Here is a 21966-nt window from a genome sequence, read left to right as displayed (position 1 = left end):
ATCGAAATGAACCCACGACCGCTATCCTTCGGGTACGCATCAGGTAAATCTCACATATTCACACAATAGTCTGCAAATCACGTGAACTAAGATAAACCGTGACAGGGTCTCTGAGGCGCAATATTAATGTTTGTGAGTGGTATTGTTTCTACCCGCTGTAAACTAAACAATCAAAATGTCAAAAGTTTAAAAGTTTAAAAGTATATTGAAATTTTATGTGTGCCAGAACTGCTGCCTACGAATTTCTAAAGCCTTGCCGTTCCAGTCCGTCAATGTAACAGATCTATTATTTAAATTTGTGATTGTTAAAGAAATAGGTAGGATCCTGGTCAGTTCCAAATTGAGGCTTTGATATAATTTAGCTGGCTGCATCAGGGAGAAAGATGAACAAAGAGCCAGCAGTTACAAAGGGGACATAATCATGTCTTATCCATTTTTACATGGGTTTATCATTCTTAGGTTTCAAATTCCCGTTTTCAGCAGTAAATGGAATTCTCAATTGCAAGTCACTGTGAGAAGCCGCAGATGCTGATACTGCTGCTGAGCTAACCATTTGAGTCATCAACACGGGTGGAAGCGGAGAATGTGGGGCACCATTGTTATAGAGCTCCTGGTGATTTCTGGTTTCCATTCTAGCATTTGCATTGCTATTGCTGAGAGCAGCAATTTGATCTTCTAATTCAGTTTGCGCCATGGGGAATAATTTTCTTTCTGCATGGACAATGAACCCATTATTACATAGATAAATCAGAGTTCAAGAATATAATTCCACAGACAACATGTTCAATTATTGCTATGTTCATAAAGTCTACATCTGTGACTCCTTGAGAGGTTCCTGTGTTCATAAAGTCTACATATGTGACTCCTACATGGTACTACTACATTGCTCATTATTTAAAATTTATAGAAGGAAACATAAGTGAGATCGAATTGCCATTTCCAAGTGTTCTAAAATCTGCACCACTGTACTGACATCACAGGTGACCATTCTCAAGAAAACAGCCCAAAAAATAACAGAAAATTCCTTATATAACTACCTCAACTGTTATGAATCAATATAAGCAAGCATTAGAAGCTTAACCGCCTTGGCCTATATTTTCAATCTATGTAAGATTAATGTAAAGACATGACATGGGACTTCATTTTTAATGTGTAAAAAAGAGTTTACTTCTGTAGTTTTTAACATAATAACTATCCCCAAGTTCCAAAATACGTTTCACAGTTATAAGCAACAAAATGTACTTAGAGAACATTTCTATTAAACCACCTACGCATTTACAACAATCGCATAACTAGGGGCTGCATTTACTATGCCAAAATGTCTTGGTTCCTATTTCACAAGAGGAAATGAAGCCAAATGAGTATCCAGAAAAATTGTCAGAAGGATACACCTTCATCAGTTTTAAAAGTTCCTGAAAATTTTGTGATTCATGCATAGGTGGACTAGTAATATGTGCTGAAATATTATTTTACTTAATTTCACTTACAGAATTAGACAGAGATTACCTTTTATCTGTCCTAAGGTGATGAGCTTGTTCAGACAATCTCGGAAGTTAGTTAAAATTGTTCGTTCTTGTTCAGCATATATTTCTGTCATGCATTGGTCTTGTAGCAACTGAGAGGATGTAGTACCACCATGGCCCATTACCCCACTTTGGGAAGAAGCAAACATTGTGTCTTGTTCATCACACATCAATGCTAGTGTTCCAGGGGACATTGGCCTTCCAATAGGTACATCAGCACCATCAGAACTGGACTCATCGGGCATGACTTTTTCAGTCTGGTTAGCACTGGAACAATCACCAATCATAGATCTTTCAGCATCAGCTTCCTTCTGGCTTCGACATCGGTCTTGAGTTGATAAAGTGAGAGAACTTTCTCTATGAACTTCAGCCTGCTTTTCTGCAGCATTTCTATCTGAAATTATTTAAGCACCAGATCGACATAAGACTATGTACTACGCATGTTGGTTATTACCCCGAAAACACTTGTATTTCGCATGACAAAGTTCAAACCCATAATTTTGGAGGGATAATTACTACACTTTAGATTTACCAAAAATCTACCTAATTTAGTATTAGTTTTTACCAAACCTAGTGTGCGTAATAACTATTTGGTTTTTGATTGATGGACAAAATAGTAAATTGGTTTCTTGTCCATAATTGTGGAGGGATAATTACTAAATATTAGATTTGCCTTCTATCCGTCCCACTTATTTTGTCCATCAATCAAAAACCATGTTTTTACCAATTTACTATTTTTATTTTTTAATGTCCATAATTAAGCTTAAATATTGCCATACTAGTAAAATTATAACATATTTTAAACTTGATTTACCTTACATATTAAAAGTGAACAGACGTTTTGGGACAACTTAAATAGGAAATGTGGTCAAAATAAATGGGATGGAGGTAGTAATATTTATGCCTTATAGCTATTAATAAGAAGAGATCATGCCTACATGCTTGAAAAAAGAGGAACAAATTATACTCTTTATACTGTTATACATATGGCTTACAAGGAAGACGCGCCACAACAATCATATAATTATATACAGGTAAATAGAGGACTGCTATAAGCTTCATCACAACTATAAGCTAGAAAAGCCTCAATTTAAATTAATAATATTAGCTCTGAAGTTTGAACCAAAAAGTTCAAGTTTGACTACACTTATGTGTACCTTATTTGCCCGATGCACTGTGCGGCTAAGTACTTGAACAATCCACAGAGTCTAATTTCTCCTTTCCAGCCTCAATAAATTCCACTTCTTCCCTTTTCTTTACAGTATTGAGGCTCTTGATCCAATTTTACTGACAGAAGAAGTTTACTTCTGGAGGTAATATATATTTACATATTTACTGTTCCTCGTTCTTTAGTTTACAAACTTAGCATGCTTAAGACTGGCAAAAGGTACACTGTCTTGAGAAGTGGATGGAAATTCCACAATCAGTTAAGGTATTAATATTATGTATAAGCTTTCAGTAACTCTAAGATTGGAATGTTGGATCACAACGGAATAAATTGTCATCTTGGAACTTTGGCTAGGCTTATTCAATATATCATGTTATCGTTAGTTCTGAAAATGTAGTTACATTGACTTTTTCCTTCTAAATATATGGAATAAAATTTACAAGGAAATATAAAAGAATAAAAATACCTTAATTTAGCCAAGTAAAGAATATACAGTATACTTGTGAAGTTACAGGACATTGGTGCAAGCACATATATATATACCTTCAATTATCTTGCCAGTTTCTCCAGTATATACCACTAGAACGGAGCAAAGTTGCTTAAAATCCTCCGGTTGAATAATACCTTCTAAAAGAGACCTGAAACACCAAACTGATTTGTCAACAACTAACAAATAATTGTCAATTATCTGTAAAGATAATCTAAATAAACTTTGACAAGGACATGTATACCTATATGATTTTGAAGGGCCTGGGGCTGCAGAGTTTCCTACACATGAAGAAGCAGGTCCTCTCATATTGTTCGCCTGAGAAATCTAAAAAATATATATAGAATCAAATGACTTGTGATGTCAATAATATGTAGAATTTGATATATGCTCTCATACTTCTTATTCAATTATGAGTTGAACCTTTCTGTCAAGTACTTGCTAATAAGACATGTACTTTTTATTTATAAATATATTAGATTCTTCTGGTCCCGTGCTAGTTCTTTTATCGGGCAGTTATATAACAGTCATTTAAACACTACTGAAGACTACCCAAATGTACCAAATTACCAGAACCAGACAACTGATTTGGTTGGATATATGAAAAAATTCAAATATGCCACTCGATGTAACAAGGCTCAAGAAATCACCTGCTGGAACTGGGGGTGCCTGTAAGTGGATGGATCTTTTGCTGTTGAACCAAATAAGAGCTCCTGCCCTTTCCTCTTCTTCAACAAAGGAGGAAGCAAGAGACAAAGCTGGACTAGGTTCTGAAGAAGCCAAGATCAAGACAGGAGTTGAAGTACTTACAAGAGATCCATTTTTATTGACTGACAAACCTCTTGAAGATGTTACACAGAAACACCTTGATAAGGTTATATCTGTTCAAGTGGTACTGGATGCTCATGATAAACATAATGTCAAATAAAATCTGATTCTATTTCTTGAATATGGAAGAACATATCAAATGTCAGAATCAGATGTGCTGAACAAATCTTTAAAAGAACTTCAATTCTTTCATTATCTTTTAGAGATAAAGTCTGAGATTACCAGGAGATGGTCAAATTTCATAATGAAGACCATAAGAGATAAAGCAAGAATTTCTGGTTCAAGGGTTACAGAATTCATTCCAAACATAGTTGAAGATGATGGAAGTGAAATTTCAATGAAGACCATAAGAGATAAAGCAAGAATTTCTGGTTCAAGGGTTACAGAATTCATTCCAAACATAGTTGAAGATGATGGAAGTGAAATTCCAATGAAGAATGAATCTACTAAACTTGAAGTCATTCTGAAAGAGAAATGTCTGTGCTACAATGAAGACTCTTCTCATTCAAGGGTGATCAGACTTGGTGATGGTTTGGAAAGAAACCATATCTAAGCACTTAGGACTGCAATCTACCAGATTGGAAGTCAAGATGAAGAATTGAAGCAAGTCAAAACTACAATAGCTCAAGTCCTGAGGAATAAAGAAGAAAAGTTGATATCAAACTTTGTCAAGAATCACTTTTGATACAGATTAACTCAGTGAGATTGGTAAAAGCTACAAGGACTGTAAGTTGTAGTTAGTTGTCTTATTAAACTCTCATTGCATTTGTACTTAAATGTTTTTGACATCATCAAATTTATTAACTTGTATATTTTGCATAATCTACAAGTTGGGGAGATTGTTAGATATAGTTGAGATGTCATGTCTAATCTGATTTGTGTTTAGTTTTCAAAACTTAACAACAGGACTTATCAGGATTTACTGGAAATCAGAACTTACTGAAGTCAGAGCTTAATATCAGAACTTAAGGCGTCAGATGATATATATCAGAACTTAAGTGCGGGAAGACTTCAGATAAGGAATGTAGCTGATTTACGGGAGAAGATCTGGACTAAAACAAAAGAAGATATGCATGAAGAGTTAGAGGACTAGAAGACTTGTAGAAAATATCTGATTGATATATTTTAGGAGACGGAATTATATTCCATATCAATTATAAGATATCTTGTAACTGTGTACTATATAAACACAGCTTAGGGTTTACACTATATGTGTTATCATTATTGAGAAGATTATACATTGTAACCTAGCAGCTCTTAGTGATATTGTTCATCACTGAGAGAGAACAACAGTTCTATTGTAACAGAGTTTATTTGAATATACTTGATCTTTGTTACATACTTGTGTTGAAATCGATTTGATTGTATAAACACTATATTCAACACCCTTCTATAGTGTTGTGTGACCTAACAAGTGTTATCAGAGCTTTTCAGTTAACACACATACAGTAAAGATCCAAACAATCATGTCTGAAGAAGCACAAACCCCAACTAAGCCCACCAAAACTCAAGAAACTCAAAACACTCAAACCCACAGTCGATATGAGACTATTAGGGTTGCCATACTGAGACCTTCTGAGTATCCCATATGAAAAGTAAAGATGGCTATGTTTCTGGAAGCTACAGATGCAGAATACCTTGACAGAATTAATGAAGGACCATATAAGCCTACCAAACTCTCTGTTGCAGTTGATGATCAACCAGCAAAGACCATACCAAAGGAGAGAGGTGAATACACACCTGAAAATATCTCATCTATTGCCAAGGATGCAAGGGTAAGACATTTGCTACATAGTACAATTGATAATGTCATGTCAAACAGGATAATTGGATGCAAGACTGCAAAGGAGATGTGATATTTTGGAGATAAGATGTCAGGGAACTGATGCAATCAAAAAGAACAGGAGAACTATACTCACTCAAGAATAAGAGCACTTTGACTCAAAAGCTGATGAGTCATTAACTGATTTATATGACAGGTTTGTCAAACTCTTGAATGATCTGTCACTGGTGGACAAAGAATATGATCTTGAAGATTCAAATCTAAAATTCCTTGTAGCTCTTCCTGAAAATTGAGATTTGAAGTCTACTACCATAAGAGACAACTATGACCTTACTGAAACTACTTTTGATGAAATTTATGTTATGCTCAAGACCTATGAACTTGAGATGGATCAAAGGAGCAAGAGGCATGGAAGAAAGTCAAGGACAATTGCTCTTAAAGCTGAGGAAGAGTCTCCTAAAGTTGTTGTCTCAAAAAAGGGCAAAGGAAAGGCTCTCATCATAAAGTCTGATTCAGAGTCATCAAATTCTGATAATGATGATTCAGAAACTGAAAGTTTATCTGAAGTTGATGTTGATGCAGAGATGATGCAACTGTGTGCTCTTATGGTGAAGGGTATCACAAAGATAGCCTACAAGAAATTCAGAAAGGGCAAGAAGTTTTCCAGGAAAGGTGGAAGTTCTGATAAGAAAGGGTTCAGAAAGTCTGAAGGCAAAGGAGGAAAGTTTGACAAAGATGACAACTCAAATGTCAAATGCTACAATTGTGGTGAAAGAGGCCACATATCTCCTGACTGCAAGAAAGGAAAAAGTGATAAAGGCAAGGCACTTGTCACAAAGAAGAAAAGCTGGACAGACACTTCAGATTCTGTTTAGAGACTGTTAAGCCAAAGGTAAATCCTGTTAAATTTGTAGCAAAAACTGTAACGTCTGATTCTGAAAAGATGAAAGATTCCATGACAGAAGTAAAAGAAAAGTTAACTTCTGACAAATTAAAACAGGATAAATCAGCTGAAGTAAACATATGCTTAATGACAAAGAAGCAGCTTAAGCATAAGCTGAAAGAGATTAGAAATGTGAACAAGGTAAAGAAAGCTAGGAAAAATAGGAATGAAAAGGAAGGTGTGAATAAAAACAATAATTATATGTCTGTTCCTAATGTTCCTAGAAAGAAATGTTATAACTGTGGAAACTCTAACCATCTTGCTTCTTTTTGCAGGAAAAATAAAGATATAAACTCTTTACCTCCTAGATCAGGAGTTAAGAGTTGGTCTGTTAGTTTAAACCACAAAATCCTTATTTTCATTGTGGTAGTTTATGGCATTCCATTTATACTTGTAAGGATTATCATAGTTTGTACTATGATTATTATCAAATAAAACCTTCTTTAAAGAAAGTTAGTGTAAATCCTTCTAGTATAAATTCTGATGCAAAGTCTGATATAGAGTCTGATAAACAGCATGTTAGCATAAACTCTGAAATTAAATCCGCTGCAAATGCTAACAAACTTAAAAAGACCAAAGGATCCAAGCAAGTCCGGGTCCTTAAAACTAACCAATAGTGGTCTTTGTGATTGCAGGGCAACAGGAAAAACATCCTAGTTCTGGATAGTGGATGTTCAGGACATATGACTGGAAATAAAGCGCTGCTATCAGACTTTGTGGAGAAAGTTGGCCCAGGAGTTTCTTATGGAGATGACACCATGGGAAAAACTCTGGAAAATGGCAATATCAATCTTGAGAATGTCATCATTGAAACAGTAGCACTTGTCTCAGGACTTAAACACAATCTGCTAAGTATGAGTCAAATCTCTGACAGAGGTTATCATGTGGATTTCTTTGAAGAACATTCTGAAGTTGTAAGTAATTCTACAGGCTTCTGAAAGGTTACAGATATGGTAACATATATGAAGCCAAACTTTCAACAAATTCTGATGGTTCTGCAATATGTCTGTTGAGTAGAGCATCAATTGAAGAAAGCTGGAATAGGCACAAGAGACTCTCTCATTTAAATTTCAACAACATAAATGAGCTAGTAAAGAAAGATCTTGTGAGAGGACTGCCAAAATCAGTATTTGCTCCTGATGGCCTTTGTGATTCATGTCAAAGGGCAAAACAAAGAAAATCTTCATTCAAGAGCAAAACTGAATCCTAAATTCTTAAGCCTTATCACTTACTGCATGTTAATCTATTTGGTCCAGTCAATGTCATGTCTATTGCAAAGAAGAAATATGCTATGGTTATAGTGGATGAGTTCACAAGATACACTTGGGTGTATTTCTTGTAGAAGAAGAATGAAATTGCATCTACTCTAACTGATCATGTCAGACAGCTGGATAAGTTGGTCAAAGATTCTGTTAAAATTATAAGAAGTGATAATGGCACTGAGTTCAAGAATTCAATCATGGAAGAGTTCTGCAAAGAGCATGGAATAAAGCAGGAATTTTCTGCACCTGGAACTCCACAGCAAAATGGAGATGTAGAAAGAAAGAACATGACTCTCATTGTAGCTGCACGAACTATACTTGATGAAGCAAAGCTACCAACCTACTTTTGGGCTGAAACTGTGCAGACTGCTTGTTTTACACAGAATGCTAGACTCATAAATAAGCATGGAAAAACACCATATGAGATGGTGAAGAAAAAGAAGCCAAATCTGAAATACTTTCATGTATTTGGATGTAAGTGTTTTGTTCTTAAGACTCATCCTGAACAGCTGTCAAAATTTAATCTAAAAGCTGATGAAGGAATTTTTGTTGGATATCCACTTTCCACAAAAGCCTTCAGAGTTTACAATTTAAGAACAAGGGTTGTCATGAAATCTATCAATGTATCTTTTGATGATAAAAAGATTACTGGACTTGAAAATTTCAATGATCATGATCAGCTGAGATTTGAAAATGAAAATTTAAATTCTGATTCTGTAAATTCTGATAACTTAAATCCTGATCCTGTAAGTTCTGACGGGTTAAATTCTGATGTCATTGAAACTGTAGTAACTACTCCAAGGGAAAATGTACATGTTCAGGGGGAGCAAACTGAAAATCCTAACACAACTCAAGACTCTCAAGAAGTATCAGAACCTGTCACTAGCTCTTCAAGTTCTGATTCATCAAGTTCTGATGAGCCAAATTCTGATAATTCTGGAAACTCTGATTCTTCAAATCCTGAAGGATCCAACTCAAATTCTGAAGTCTAAGAGAGCATAACTACAGGGAGAGCATCAGAAAATGCTGATGGAGATAGCATGGATCATGGGGGAGGATCCAGAGGATCCAGTTCTAGAAATCAACTTCCATCTGCAAGGAAGTGGACTAAAGCACATACACCTGACTTAATAATTGGAGATCCTGAAGCAGGTGTCAGAACTAGAACTGTAACATCAAATCAAATGAATGTCTCTATCATTCCTTTCTATCTCAGACTGAACCAAAAAAAGTGGAAGAAACTCTTCAACATGTTGATTGGGTGCAAGCAATGCAGAAAGAGTTAAATGAATTTGAAAGAAATAAAGTCTGGACCCTAGTGCCAAGACCAAAGAACAGATCCATTGTCGGCACAAAATGGGTGTTCAGAAACAACTGTAGAAGCAGAATATATTGCTGTAGGAAGTTGTTGTGCACAGATTTTTTGGATGAAGAATCAATTACTGGACTATGGGTTAGAATTTTCTAAAATACTCATTTACTGTGATAATCAAAGTGTTATTGCTATAACAGGTAATTCAGTTCAACACTCAATGACAAAACACATCAGCATAAGGTACCATTTCATAAGGGAACATGTGATGGAAGGTACAGTGCAATTGCATTTTGTCCCAACAGATCAACAACTAGCAGATATCTTCACAAAACCACTATGTGAAGCTACTTTTACAAGACTGGTAAATGAACTTTGAATGGTTTCAGGTTCTTTCTCAAAATCTGCTTAGTTTTTGTTCTCATGCATCAGACTTTATGATCAGTGTTTATAGATTTTCTTATCTCCATATAATATGTGCTTTAAATTGTTATATATTAAATACTAATTGTTATCTGATGTGATTCTATATACTCTGATAGTGTTTTGAATGTTCTGTGACTATTCAATTCAATGGGGATTATTGTGCTAGATGTTGACCTAGTAGTCTTTAACATAGTAGAAATCTCATGTTTGAATTAGTTATTTATGTGGAATTCAATTACACAAGCAAATTCTGATTTTGAGCTTAGTCAAATTTACTTTGTGTATCTTATTACTAAGTCACAAACTAGATTTTTGCTTCTTATCTGTCAAATTCTGATGTCAGTAAATCTTAAGGATGAACTACATGCTTGATAAGCCTCACTTATCTGAAGAAAAGAAAATGAAAGAAATTAAAGTCAGGTACTCCTTTGAGATCTAGAGTAAATATGTGAAAGGGAAGATTAAAGTGCATTGCTGGTATTAAGTTATATGCATTAGAAAAGCAAATAAATTTTTTTTAGTGACTTTTCACATTCTCTGATTACTGGAGAAATACTCTGATAATAGCATAAATTCTGAAAACAGTTGTGACTCACTTACACTGAGAAGCCACTGTAAAAAGAATGTCAAAAGATGTATAAAATGAGCACAAACAGTTGAGGTGGACTCTTGCATAAATTTATTCTATAGTAGACTTCAAAATTAAAGACAGATTTTAAGCACTTTTCTTAGTTATGCCTTATTTCTAAGATATACTGAAGTTTATCAGATTTTAATCTTTATCTGATCATTTGCAAATGCACACACTCACTCCATATGAATGATGAAAATTACTGTGGTGATTAAGTTGTTTTTGACAAACAGTTAAGTATTATTTGCATAAATTCTGAGGACAAGTTCTGATGATAGTTCTGATGATTAAACTCTGAAGAACCCAGTCAGTATTTGTATGAAGAATCTCAGAAACAGACATTCACTTTTTGAGTACAGAAGCCATATTCTGATGAACATTAAATTCTGATAATAGTCAAGTTCTGATGCAAATCCTGATGGAAACTTTGATGCTTACGTGGCATTATTTATTTACTTGACTTATTTGTGGTTTTACTGTAATGGTCATATTTTATCAGAATATATTTAAGTGAGATAAAAACAGTCATAATCATTTGGTTAGTGGGAAACGTGTTTGTCTTGACAACTGCATGTGCACAATAATTACTGCTTATTTCTCGTGCCCACTAACTACTGCTTTAACTATTTACTGGCTGACAGGTGTAAAGTGTCTGTTTTACTCCCAAAAAAAGAGCTGTTGAGTGGAGAGAGTATATATATGGGAGTTAAAAGATTTTACAATATTTTACCTACTTTCTAATTCTTTTCTTATCTCTATTATTCTCTCTCTCTTTATAATATTCTCTGAAGCTCTATTTTTCACAGGCATTTTATCAAACATTTTGCAAACACACATTTTCTCACTTATTTCTCTACAGAAATGGCATCAAAAGATCTAATTTATGATGGAGCCAAGTTTGTTCCTAATAACTACATGGTTATTCTTTCTAAGGATGAAGCTCCATCAGAACTTCACTTCATCCAAGATTTTCTATCTCGAAGTGAGATTGGGTATGCTTTGACCCAACCAGAAGCACTCCACAACTCATGCCAAGGTTGATAAACTTCTGGAATCAGCTGAAAAGCTAGATATGACTCTCAAATTAGACAAGTCAAGACTTATCAAACCTATTCATGAGAAAGTTGAAGCAATTGAGAAGGTTCAAGAAAAGCAACAGGCCCAAATTACTGAGGTCCTGAAGAATCAAGTCTCTCAACAAGCTCAACTGAATGAAATTCAATCTTCAGTAGAACTTCTTTTCTCTCTCCTACTACCAGATGATGTCAAAAAGGGGGAGAAGGTAGTTAAGTCCAAATGCTCTAATATTCAAGTACGGAAGAAAAAGGATGACAAAGAAGATGAGCAGGGAAACCCTAGCAAGGGTCAAGGTCAAGGTCAGGGGCAAAGCAGCAAAGTTTCTTCAAGTAAACTAATTTCTGATGCTAGCAAATCTTCTACACAAAAGAAGACAAGTTCTGAAGCTGCTCAAACTCAAAATCTGATAGCAAGTTCTGATAATCAAAATCTGATATCAAGTTCTGATGTTCTGATTCAAGGAGAAAGTAAAGACTCTCATAAGTTTTTGCAAACTCTAAAGCTAAAGGGAAAGCAGACTACTGTCTACAACAAAGATCCAAAAATTCAGACACTTGATGAAGAGATTGCTAGATGATTATTTCTCAAGCATAATCCTGGAATGGATTTAGAGAATCTAAAGGAGGAAGAAACTAGATTTGCAGCTGAGAAGAAAATACCTAAAGTCTAAAGTTTCTGATGCTAAGAAACCTCTAACGCCTATGGTAAAAGGCATTGTGATCAAGGAAAAGTCAAATTCCGAGGCTTCAAAGCCCAAGACAAGATCACAGATTGATCCCAAAGATAAAGGGAAAGGAAAAATTGATTAACCAACAAAGCCACAGGAGATGAAGATTCCTCAAATCCTGATGAAACCTGTATGCAAACTGGTTCAAGTATTTGATGATGTTGCTGCAGTAGATGAAACTGTTCAAACTCTGAAGAGAAGGAAGATAACTGAAGAATCTAAAACAACCTCTGACACAGCTCAAGTTGTTCAGAATGAAGGACAGCAAGCTACAGAAGAAACAGCAAATTCTGATCAAGTCATCAAGACATCAAACTCTGACAAAGCTCAAGTTGATTTGAATAAATTGACATTTACTGATAAGAGAAAACTCATATGGAAGAATGTTAATCCATCAGATCCAAAGAAAAGCTAGTTGCTATCTGATTTCATGACTGTTGGATTGAAAGCCAGAGAAGCAAGAGACAAAGCTGGACTAGGTTCTGAAGAAGCCAAGATCAAGACAGGAGTTGAAGTACTTACAAGAGATCCATTTTTATTGACTGACAAACCTCTTGAAGATGTTACACAGAAACACCTTGATAAGGTTATATCTGTTCAAGTGGTACTGGATGCTCATGATAAACATAATGTCAAATAAAATCTGATTCTATTTCTTGAATATGGAAGAACATATCAAATGTCAGAATCAGATGTGCTGAACAAATCTTTAAAAGAACTTCAATTCTTTCATTATCTTTTAGAGATAAAGTCTGAGATTACCAGGAGATGGTCAAATTTCATAATGAAGACCATAAGAGATAAAGCAAGAATTTCTGGTTCAAGGGTTACAGAATTCATTCCAAACATAGTTGAAGATGATGGAAGTGAAATTTCAATGAAGACCATAAGAGATAAAGCAAGAATTTATGGTTCAAGGGTTACAGAATTCATTCCAAACATAGTTGAAGATGATGGAAGTGAAATTCCAATGAAGAATGAATCTACTAAACTTGAAGTCATTCTGAAAGAGAAATGTCTGTGCTACAATGAAGACTCTTCTCATCCAAGGGTGATCAGACTTGGTGATGGTTTGGAAAGAAACCATATCTAAGCACTTAGGACTGCAATCTACCAGATTGGAAGTCAAGATGAAGAATTGAAGCAAGTCAAAACTACAATAGCTCAAGTCCTGAGGAATAAAGAAGAAAAGTTGATATCAAACTTTGTCAAGAATCACTTTTGATACAGATTAACTCAGTGAGATTGGTAAAAGCTACAAGGACTGTAAGTTGTAGTTAGTTGTCTTATTAAACTCTCATTGCATTTGTACTTAAATGTTTTTGACATCATCAAATTTATTAACTTGTATATTTTGCATAATCTACAAGTTGGGGAGATTGTTAGATATAGTTGAGATGTCATGTCTAATCTGATTTGTGTTTAGTTTTCAAAACTTAACAACAGGACTTATCAGGATTTACTGGAAATCAGAACTTACGGAAGTCAGAGCTTAATATCAGAACTTAAGGCGTCAGATGATATATATCAGAACTTAAGTGCGGGAAGACTTCAGATAAGGAATGTAGCTGATTTACGGGAGAAGATCTAGACTAAAACAAAAGAAGATATGCATGAAGAGTTAGAGGACTAGAAGACTTGTAGAAAATATCTGATTGATATATTTTAGGAGACGGAATTATATTCCATATCAATTATAAGATATCTTGTAACTGTGTACTATATAAACACAGCTTAGGGTTTACACTATATGTGTTATCATTATTGAGAAGATTATACATTGTAACCTAGCAGCTCTTAGTGATATTGTTCATCACTGAGAGAGAACAACAGTTCTATTGTAACAGAGTTTATTTGAATATACTTGATCTTTGTTACATACTTGTGTTGAAATCGATTTGATTGTATAAACACTATATTCAACTCCCTTCTATAGTGTTGTGTAACCTAACAAACACCTAGACATATAAAAATGCCTTGACCTGATAGAAGTTCAAGGAAATGAAGTTCTAAAGACATGTTTCTTTGTTTTAGGTGTCAATCCGGTAAACTGGATGTACAATTATGTAGCACTGAAATAGTGTCGGTAAAATCATAGAACGGTCTTAAGAATGTAGTAACCTATTTTTTTCGACATTTATGCATTATTTTCATTCTTTCATGCATTCTATTCCAGAAGCATAAACTAGATGTCACTTGTACAACTTACAGATGATTACTCACTGCTTACTTCCACTCACTTCTCACAAATTTTATCCTAATAACTATACTCTATCATTTGAGTTACTTTCACCTCTGTCTTTTCATCTACCTCTAGTTATCTTCATATTGTTTTCATTATATAATACCCTCTAACCAAACCGACCATAGGAGTGGCCCTAGTTAGGCAAATATGGTATGCAATGACTTCTTCAATACGTAAGCGAGGCTGGATTTCTGAAAATACTTGAGCTCGAGATAATCATCTTATTATTTACTGAAAACAAAAGCTTCTTAAGAAATGGTGGACTAATATGAAATATAAAACTTGATCACATACGGACCATTCATTATGCATTAGCAAACAACAAATGGGTGATCACAATGTGTAGCAAAAAAAATTGCAGAATAAACCAAAAGCATATCCTCCTTAAAGCCAAAGAAAAACAAAAGGTCATAAGCAAAGGTGCAGCACATCCTGCAACATGTAGCAAATTTAGTGCTGTAGCTAAAATGGTACTGGACATGGAACTCGTTGGAGGCTTAAGACATAAATAAGTAGCATCTATAAAGCTTAAGGAATAGGTTATCCTATAAAGAAGCACAAGAAACTTCACATTGTTTGCTATAAAGAAACTAAACGCAATGATTTTTTCAATCTACATACCCTATTATCTCGAGTTCCATGTGGGCTGCTAACTATTTTAGGCCGAAATGCATTTGGATTACGTTCCAAAGTAGCTTCAACAGCTTCTCGTCTGACATCCTCATCTTCAACGTTATTATGACAATTCACACAGTTGCAACCATCACAATATATTCCGGATGCAAAGCATTCACAGTACCTGATCATCACATTAACAGATTTAGTATAAAATTAATCTCAACTGGTAACTCCAAAAAATTATGTACCCATAGAGGGCAGATGATGGTTGCAATTGAAACTGTATGTTTTCTCTATTCAGCAAGGTCATCACCTAGTGCTATAAAAGGAGGACAAATGTGCAGGAAAATGCTCAGAAACATCACTAAATGGTTTTACCAAGTTTTGCAATGCGACCCTAACATATAATGATTTATATTAATTTAATCTTAATTTATATAGATTTGATAAATAGATCATGCCAAAGCTACTGTGCAAGGTCAGCTTCTGCGAAGTAAATTACCACAACAACAAGATATGATATAACGTACAAAGTCATTCTTAGAAATTTGAATGTGTAGACTGTAGATAGTGAATGATCACCTGAAATATCGTACTGCTTCTTCTTAAAGTGGTTATATGTTCATTTAGTTCAAAACCTGCTGTATGTTTTGTGAGGTATGTTAAGTCAGCACTAAACTGTTATGAAAAAAGCAGTCACCTCTAAAGTAAAGATCATACTACACACATAGAAGTGGCTTCCTCAGCTTTCGGTTGCAAGAAAATAAGCAATAAGTGGCTTCCTTAATGACCACCCACCCCTTTAAAGTGCTTGATACACAGTTCCTACATAACAAAAGAACGGGTTTATAGGTGATAACGTACAATTTCAAGCATCGCGAATGTTTGCAGTTGCACTGTTTCTGCTTTTTTGGTGTACCATCTTTCACTTCAGTCGTTTGCCTTGGGCGTGCTCTTGGTGATTCTGGTTTTCTAAACAAAACAAGAGTAGTGTTTTAGAATTTAATAAAAAAATATTATGCCTTGGCCTCTCCACAGAAGTATAACAATATAAAACATGTCACATATGTTCATATGTTAATATAGTAATTAAACAAGAAATATGCATTACAAAGGATCCACAGACACATGTATAGATATGCAACCCATGAGAAAAGATCACATTATGCAATTATGCTGGCTCTAGTTTTGTAATCAAAGATGCTAGCACAATGGAGATAATATTAAAAAGGCGCTACTAACTGCAAGTGGGGTTTTTAATTCATTATTACTACTCCCTCCGTCCCCCTCAATTCTTTACATTGGGGGACGGGGACTCGGCACGCACTTTAATGCTCTTATTAAATGTAGTTGCATAATTATTTTTAAAAAAAAAATTCTTCTAAATAAAAATATAATGTTCAAACTTTTATACAAAAAAAGAAAATTTTAAAAATAAATTACGGAAGTATACTTTATAGTTGCCTTCAAATGCGGGTCAACCATGTGAAAAAAACTGTAAAGAAATGAGAGGGACGGAGGTAGTATAATAATAAGAGCACACAGAAATGTTTTCTGCCAGAGGCTGAATTTATAGAAGCGCCAAATGCATTTAATTTCAAACTTCACAATAAACACAAGAAAGCAAGATTATATGTAAACTTGGATATAGGGATACCGAATCAAAAAAAAAAAATCGACGAATTTCAGGAATCAGATCTGCCAAACATCCAATATAAAGTAAGTATAAATTACAGAAAAATCCCAAATACGGTCACTTGACTAAATCACAAAGCAAGTTAATAATGAGTATTAATAAGTAACGGTCTTTCTAATGTGTGCCCACTAACTCCAATGAAAATGGTCTCTTTTTATTGGTGGAACTGATGTGAATGCAGGGGGCCATTAACATTTATTATTCAACCACCAATAAGAAAAACCGATTTTAATGGGAGTTAGTGACAACCGTAGAAAATCCCAATAAGTAAAGCAAAAACGCTTTCACGCCATTACTTGTAATTAGTGCTGGCCCTCGAGTACAGTGATCAAGGCGAACGTCTAGGGCAGCACTAGCTGAAAAGGCACCAAAGATTTTTTACACATGTACAACCTGAGATGAATTTGGCATATATATATTTACATGCATTTCAATGTGCATATAAATGTTAAAAACATTTTTGGTGTATATAAGCAGTTTTGATTTAAAACATTTTTGGTGTATATAAGCAGTTTTAATTTGAATATGGAAAACAAGTTTACATTTAAGAAAAGGGGTAATTAGCTAACAGAAAAACATTTGAATAGGCCAAGGCAAAAACAAGCTATGACATAAAGACACGGAAAATAACGATACCAATAATTCGAAAAATGAAGACTTACATAGGAGGGCGAACAGGAGGATGAGCTTGAGTGTGCAATGGGTGTGGCACCATCACAGTGAGCGGTGCCTGCTGCTGAGAACCTACTGAAGATGTTTTCGAATCCAGCTGTCTCTTTCTTTGTACAAGGCTCCGATTCAGCTTTTTTGGCACCGCCTTTAATTCGCGATTTAAAACATCTATATCCTCCAATATTTTATTACTAAAAAAGATTCACTTACATGTAGGAGCTTGCGTTTGTTGAGTTTGTAAATTGTATGTATTGCTTTGTCCTCCCCCTTCTAGTGTTTTGGGTTGTCTTGCCCCCCATTCTCTCTATCTTTTCAAATTTCAATTTCACCAAATATTTCACGCCCTCGCCTCCTTTTGGTTCATGTCACCCGTTAGATTTGTTTCAAACTATATTACTCAAATTTTTACTCCCTCGTCATCTGCGATTGTTATCTTTTTTGGAATAGTGTTAACACGCATTTTAAGATAAATAGAGAGTATAGTTTTATAAATTTTTTTAAAAAATTTCTTTTTTTTAATAAAAATAGAATGTTTAAACTTTTATTCAGAAAAATAATTTTTTTAAAAAAATTAAAGAACTATACTTTCTGTCATCTTAAAATGTATGTCGGATACTCTTACAGAAACGATAACAATTGGGAGGGACGGAGGGAGTAATATATACATAGCTTAAAACCCACGGATCGCCCAGATTTTTGTTTAATATTATGTAATTTTTTTAAAAAAAATTGAATTCAATTTTTAATTTTGTTAATTTAAAACTTTAAATGATATGATTTCATAATTTTATAAGTGACATATATATTCATAATTTTTTAGAACATTTAAACTTATTTAAAGTGATAGCATTGGTAAGGAGGAAAATATTATTACAACGAAATTATTATTTTATTGAGGGTAAAATATAATGTCTTCATTATTTTGGGACCTTAAAAATATTATTTTATCATGTTGATTACTTAATCGATTAATAGTAATTCTATAAAAGATATATTTAAAAAATACAATATTACTGATTGAACGATATAGTTTTATTGATAATTCTATGTGTATTTTTTTAAAAATAATATTTATGTTTTAATTAAAATTTGATTTTTAATTCACATCAATAGGATACGAATTATACTTAGTCTAATATTAATTTGATTTATCTCGGATCAGTGGTATATATTATTTTATTTTAGCCCGATGCACAATACACCGATTAAATCAAACTACTTATTTTTAGTTTAATTTTAATTTTTTTAAGTGTGGATCAATAAGATAATTTTGTTTTAGTCTGAATATTTTTTGTATATATTATTTTTTTTTGGTCGAATTGTATTTTTATTTTAGTTTTGTGTTAGTCTGAATCATTTGTATGATGTATTTTTTTATCCTGGATAAATAAAATATATTATTTTGTTTATCCAAGTTCATTTGTATAATTTTTTTAGGAGGACTGACAGTATTATTATTTTATCTTAAGCCTAATTCACATGACATATCAACTAAATCTTAATAATTATATTTAGTTTGCTTATTAATTTAGCCTGAAGTAACAAATTAAAATAATATAGAACTCGATACGAAATAAAATATAAATTGGTAAAAGAAGTTAAATTTAATATAAATTATAATGATATAGATTTCGATATAAAAAAGAATTGGAATTGGTAAAGCAATAGAGGAATTTGACTTCAATATCAATTAGAATTACAATTGATCGACCCAATAATTAGAATTAAAATAATTAAGTAAGGGTAATTAAGTAATTTCACCAAGTACTGACCGACCAACTATCAAACTTTAATGTTTCGTCTATTATAATATAGTATAGATTAGTTTCACGCCCGAATTTTTCATAATTTCTTAAAATAATTTATATTTAAATTTTTTCAGACCCGAAATTTAAATTTTTATATGATATTATTTGATAATAATTATGCATATATAATTCATGGTTACATTTTTCGAAAATCGGAAATATTCGGTTGACATACGGATTTATGATTTATTATGCAATTTTTAAAAAACCAAATGATTCATCGGCGATTTATCGAAAATCTGTTAAATCGTAAAAAAAATAATTAGACTAATTTTCAAGAGATTTATCGGCAATTTTTGATAAATCAGCTGATTTTTATATATCCATTATACATACATAAATATGATATTTTTATTTAGACATATTTAAATTTGAAAAGAATGATTTTTATGCCTAGAGATGGGGTGAATAGGTGTTATGGCTAAATAATACTGATTTTAATATGTTACCGAATATTTATCAAACTATCAGACAACTTACTCTTAATTTTGAATATATGATGTCACCAAGCTGACACTTGATATGCAATGCAAAAAATAAATAACACAGAGAGTTTTAGCAGAGAGTTTTAACCGGGTTCGACCCATATGCCTAATGATTTACGTCTTGGTCACTTACCAACTTGATAAGAGAATATTATATTAATCACTGAAATGATATAATTACAAGATTCGATAATATATCTTCATTTATCCATTATTCCTGATAGCAACTTGTTGATAACACATGTTCCCTCGGGTGAATTGCCCTTTAAGCCCTATACTGAACCCGTACAGTCTTCTCTAGCAATCTAACTCCGTGAATCCTTATTATCCAAGCTCAACTACTCAGCAACAAATGTTTACACCTTGAAAATACAAGTATAAAAGAAAATTACAACTGGAACTATGAACTTTATGATTATAGATATATGTGAATAAATTATAGCTCAGAAAAAAATATGCAATGAATGCAAGTTGTATTTTCTCAGATGTTATGGTGTATAATTCGAAGTATACCCAATTATATTTAGAGACTAAGTTAACTTTCGAAATAAAACAACAACATATCCGTTCTTGACCAAGTCTCACGGTTTGGTGGTTAGTATTTGAACGTTAAGATAATCATAAATATATGTAAACTAAAGATAATATAGATAAGAAAAGAGTTTGAAAGACATCTATCTTTAGTTTAAATACAAATACCAAATGATAAAAAAGTTTTTTTTAGGAAAAACGTTTAAATAACAACTTCCTAGAAAATAGCAAATGATTTTGAATAAAGAATATCAATATCTGATTAGCTCTAATATATTTAAACACGATAAATATATACTAGAATCCTCACAGAAACCATTCCTATAATTTTTCCTTTAAATCCGCAAAAAAAATTATCCAAATAACTTCCAGGCGATAACTGATAGCTAGCTAATAAACCTGTCAAAAATAATGTTAGCTTACTAACAAACTAAGTCTCTTAAGGCCCCTGATTTCTGCAAAACAACGTTAGTAACATATGAATATATATTATAGTCAGCTTGTTCAAATAATAGCATCACAAGCTATTAGCTTTCTAACATTATGATCGTCAAAATCTTAAGGGTATCAATCTCCCCCTTTTAGATGATTACTTATCCTTTAGGAAATATATGATACTTCCCCTAAATCATATATCACCTGTTCACAATTATATCATAAGCAATAAATAAAATACACAAACAATGACTTAAGATAAACAAATAATAGATTAAAAAGATAACCATCCAAATCATTCAAATTGACTAAACCCAATAACCAACCTGAAAGTGAACTTAATTGTTGTGCAAGACATGCCTGTACTTTAATAAGACTAAATCAAATAGACAACCCTAAGTAAGTTTTATTGTAATCTTAGTTTGTATTTTGTATTGTAACATTAAAGTCTGTAAAAATGTCAATGAGCATACTGAAGTCTTTTTCTTTTAAACAGTATCAAGCCTAAGAATTCTATCTGGAAGAAGATCAAGAAGATTATGCCTCAGAAGAATTATGAAGAAGCTTGGAGTTGAATTAATCTGTTTTGGGAAAAATGTTCTAATTCAAGTTCTCTATAAGTCACAGATTTATTGTTATAGAGAATTTATTCGAGAACTCCAGAATGACTTAAAGAGAACTCAGAAAGGCTACTAGAGAACTCAGAGATATCGACAAGTCAAGTTGAAGACATGAAGATTGGAGATATCGACAAGTCATTTCTTCACTAGAGAACTCAGAGTTATCGACAAGTCAACATTCATTAGAGAACTCTGAGTTATCGATGAGCAAAAACTCACTAGAAAACTCTGAGTTATTGACAAGTCAAATTTGACTAGAGAACTCTGAGTTATCGATAAGTTAATAAGCCACTAGAGAACTTAGAGATATCGATAAGTCAAAGTGAAGATATGAAGACTAAAGATCTCGACAAGACAAATTCTCTTATAGAGAACTCAGAGACCTCTACAAGTCAAATGTACAATGGATTATTAGAGATCTCGATAAGTCAATATACTTATCGAGATGTCAAGTTCACTGTAGACCAAACTGGAATTCTCTAGGTCAAATCTCAAAGTACAAAATTGCAGACCAGTTCAATATCCAAGATTTACAATCAACAAACAATCCAACCAGCTGTATTGACAAGTCTACAAAAAGCAGCTTGAAGAGTGTGCAAGATCAAGGGTGAAGATTAACTTACAAAGGAAGATCAAAGTTAACACAGTATGCAAGGATATGCTAAGCCAGAAATGGAAGATATACTTTT

General features: G+C 33.3%; 1 protein-coding gene across 1 annotated transcript; it reads right to left on the bottom strand.

Moving 5' to 3' along the window:
* Positions 1 to 227: 227 nt before the first annotated feature.
* LOC141724654 (protein tesmin/TSO1-like CXC 5) lies at positions 228 to 17600 on the bottom strand. The gene is made up of 8 exons (XM_074526868.1): positions 17389 to 17600; positions 15895 to 16002; positions 15034 to 15211; positions 3829 to 3948; positions 3423 to 3505; positions 3235 to 3329; positions 1507 to 1917; positions 228 to 711 (listed from the first exon to the last, which is right to left on the bottom strand). The coding sequence occupies exons 1-8, from the start codon at positions 17439 to 17441 to the stop codon at positions 437 to 439; spliced, it is 1323 nt and encodes a 440-aa protein (XP_074382969.1). The 5' UTR covers positions 17442 to 17600; the 3' UTR covers positions 228 to 436.
* Between the last annotated feature and the right edge of the window lie 4366 nt (positions 17601 to 21966).

This window comes from Apium graveolens, chromosome 5, assembly GCF_009905375.1.
Source record: "Apium graveolens cultivar Ventura chromosome 5, ASM990537v1, whole genome shotgun sequence".
Lineage (NCBI taxonomy): Eukaryota > Viridiplantae > Streptophyta > Magnoliopsida > Apiales > Apiaceae > Apium > Apium graveolens.
This window is presented reverse-complemented; position numbering and strand designations above follow the sequence as displayed.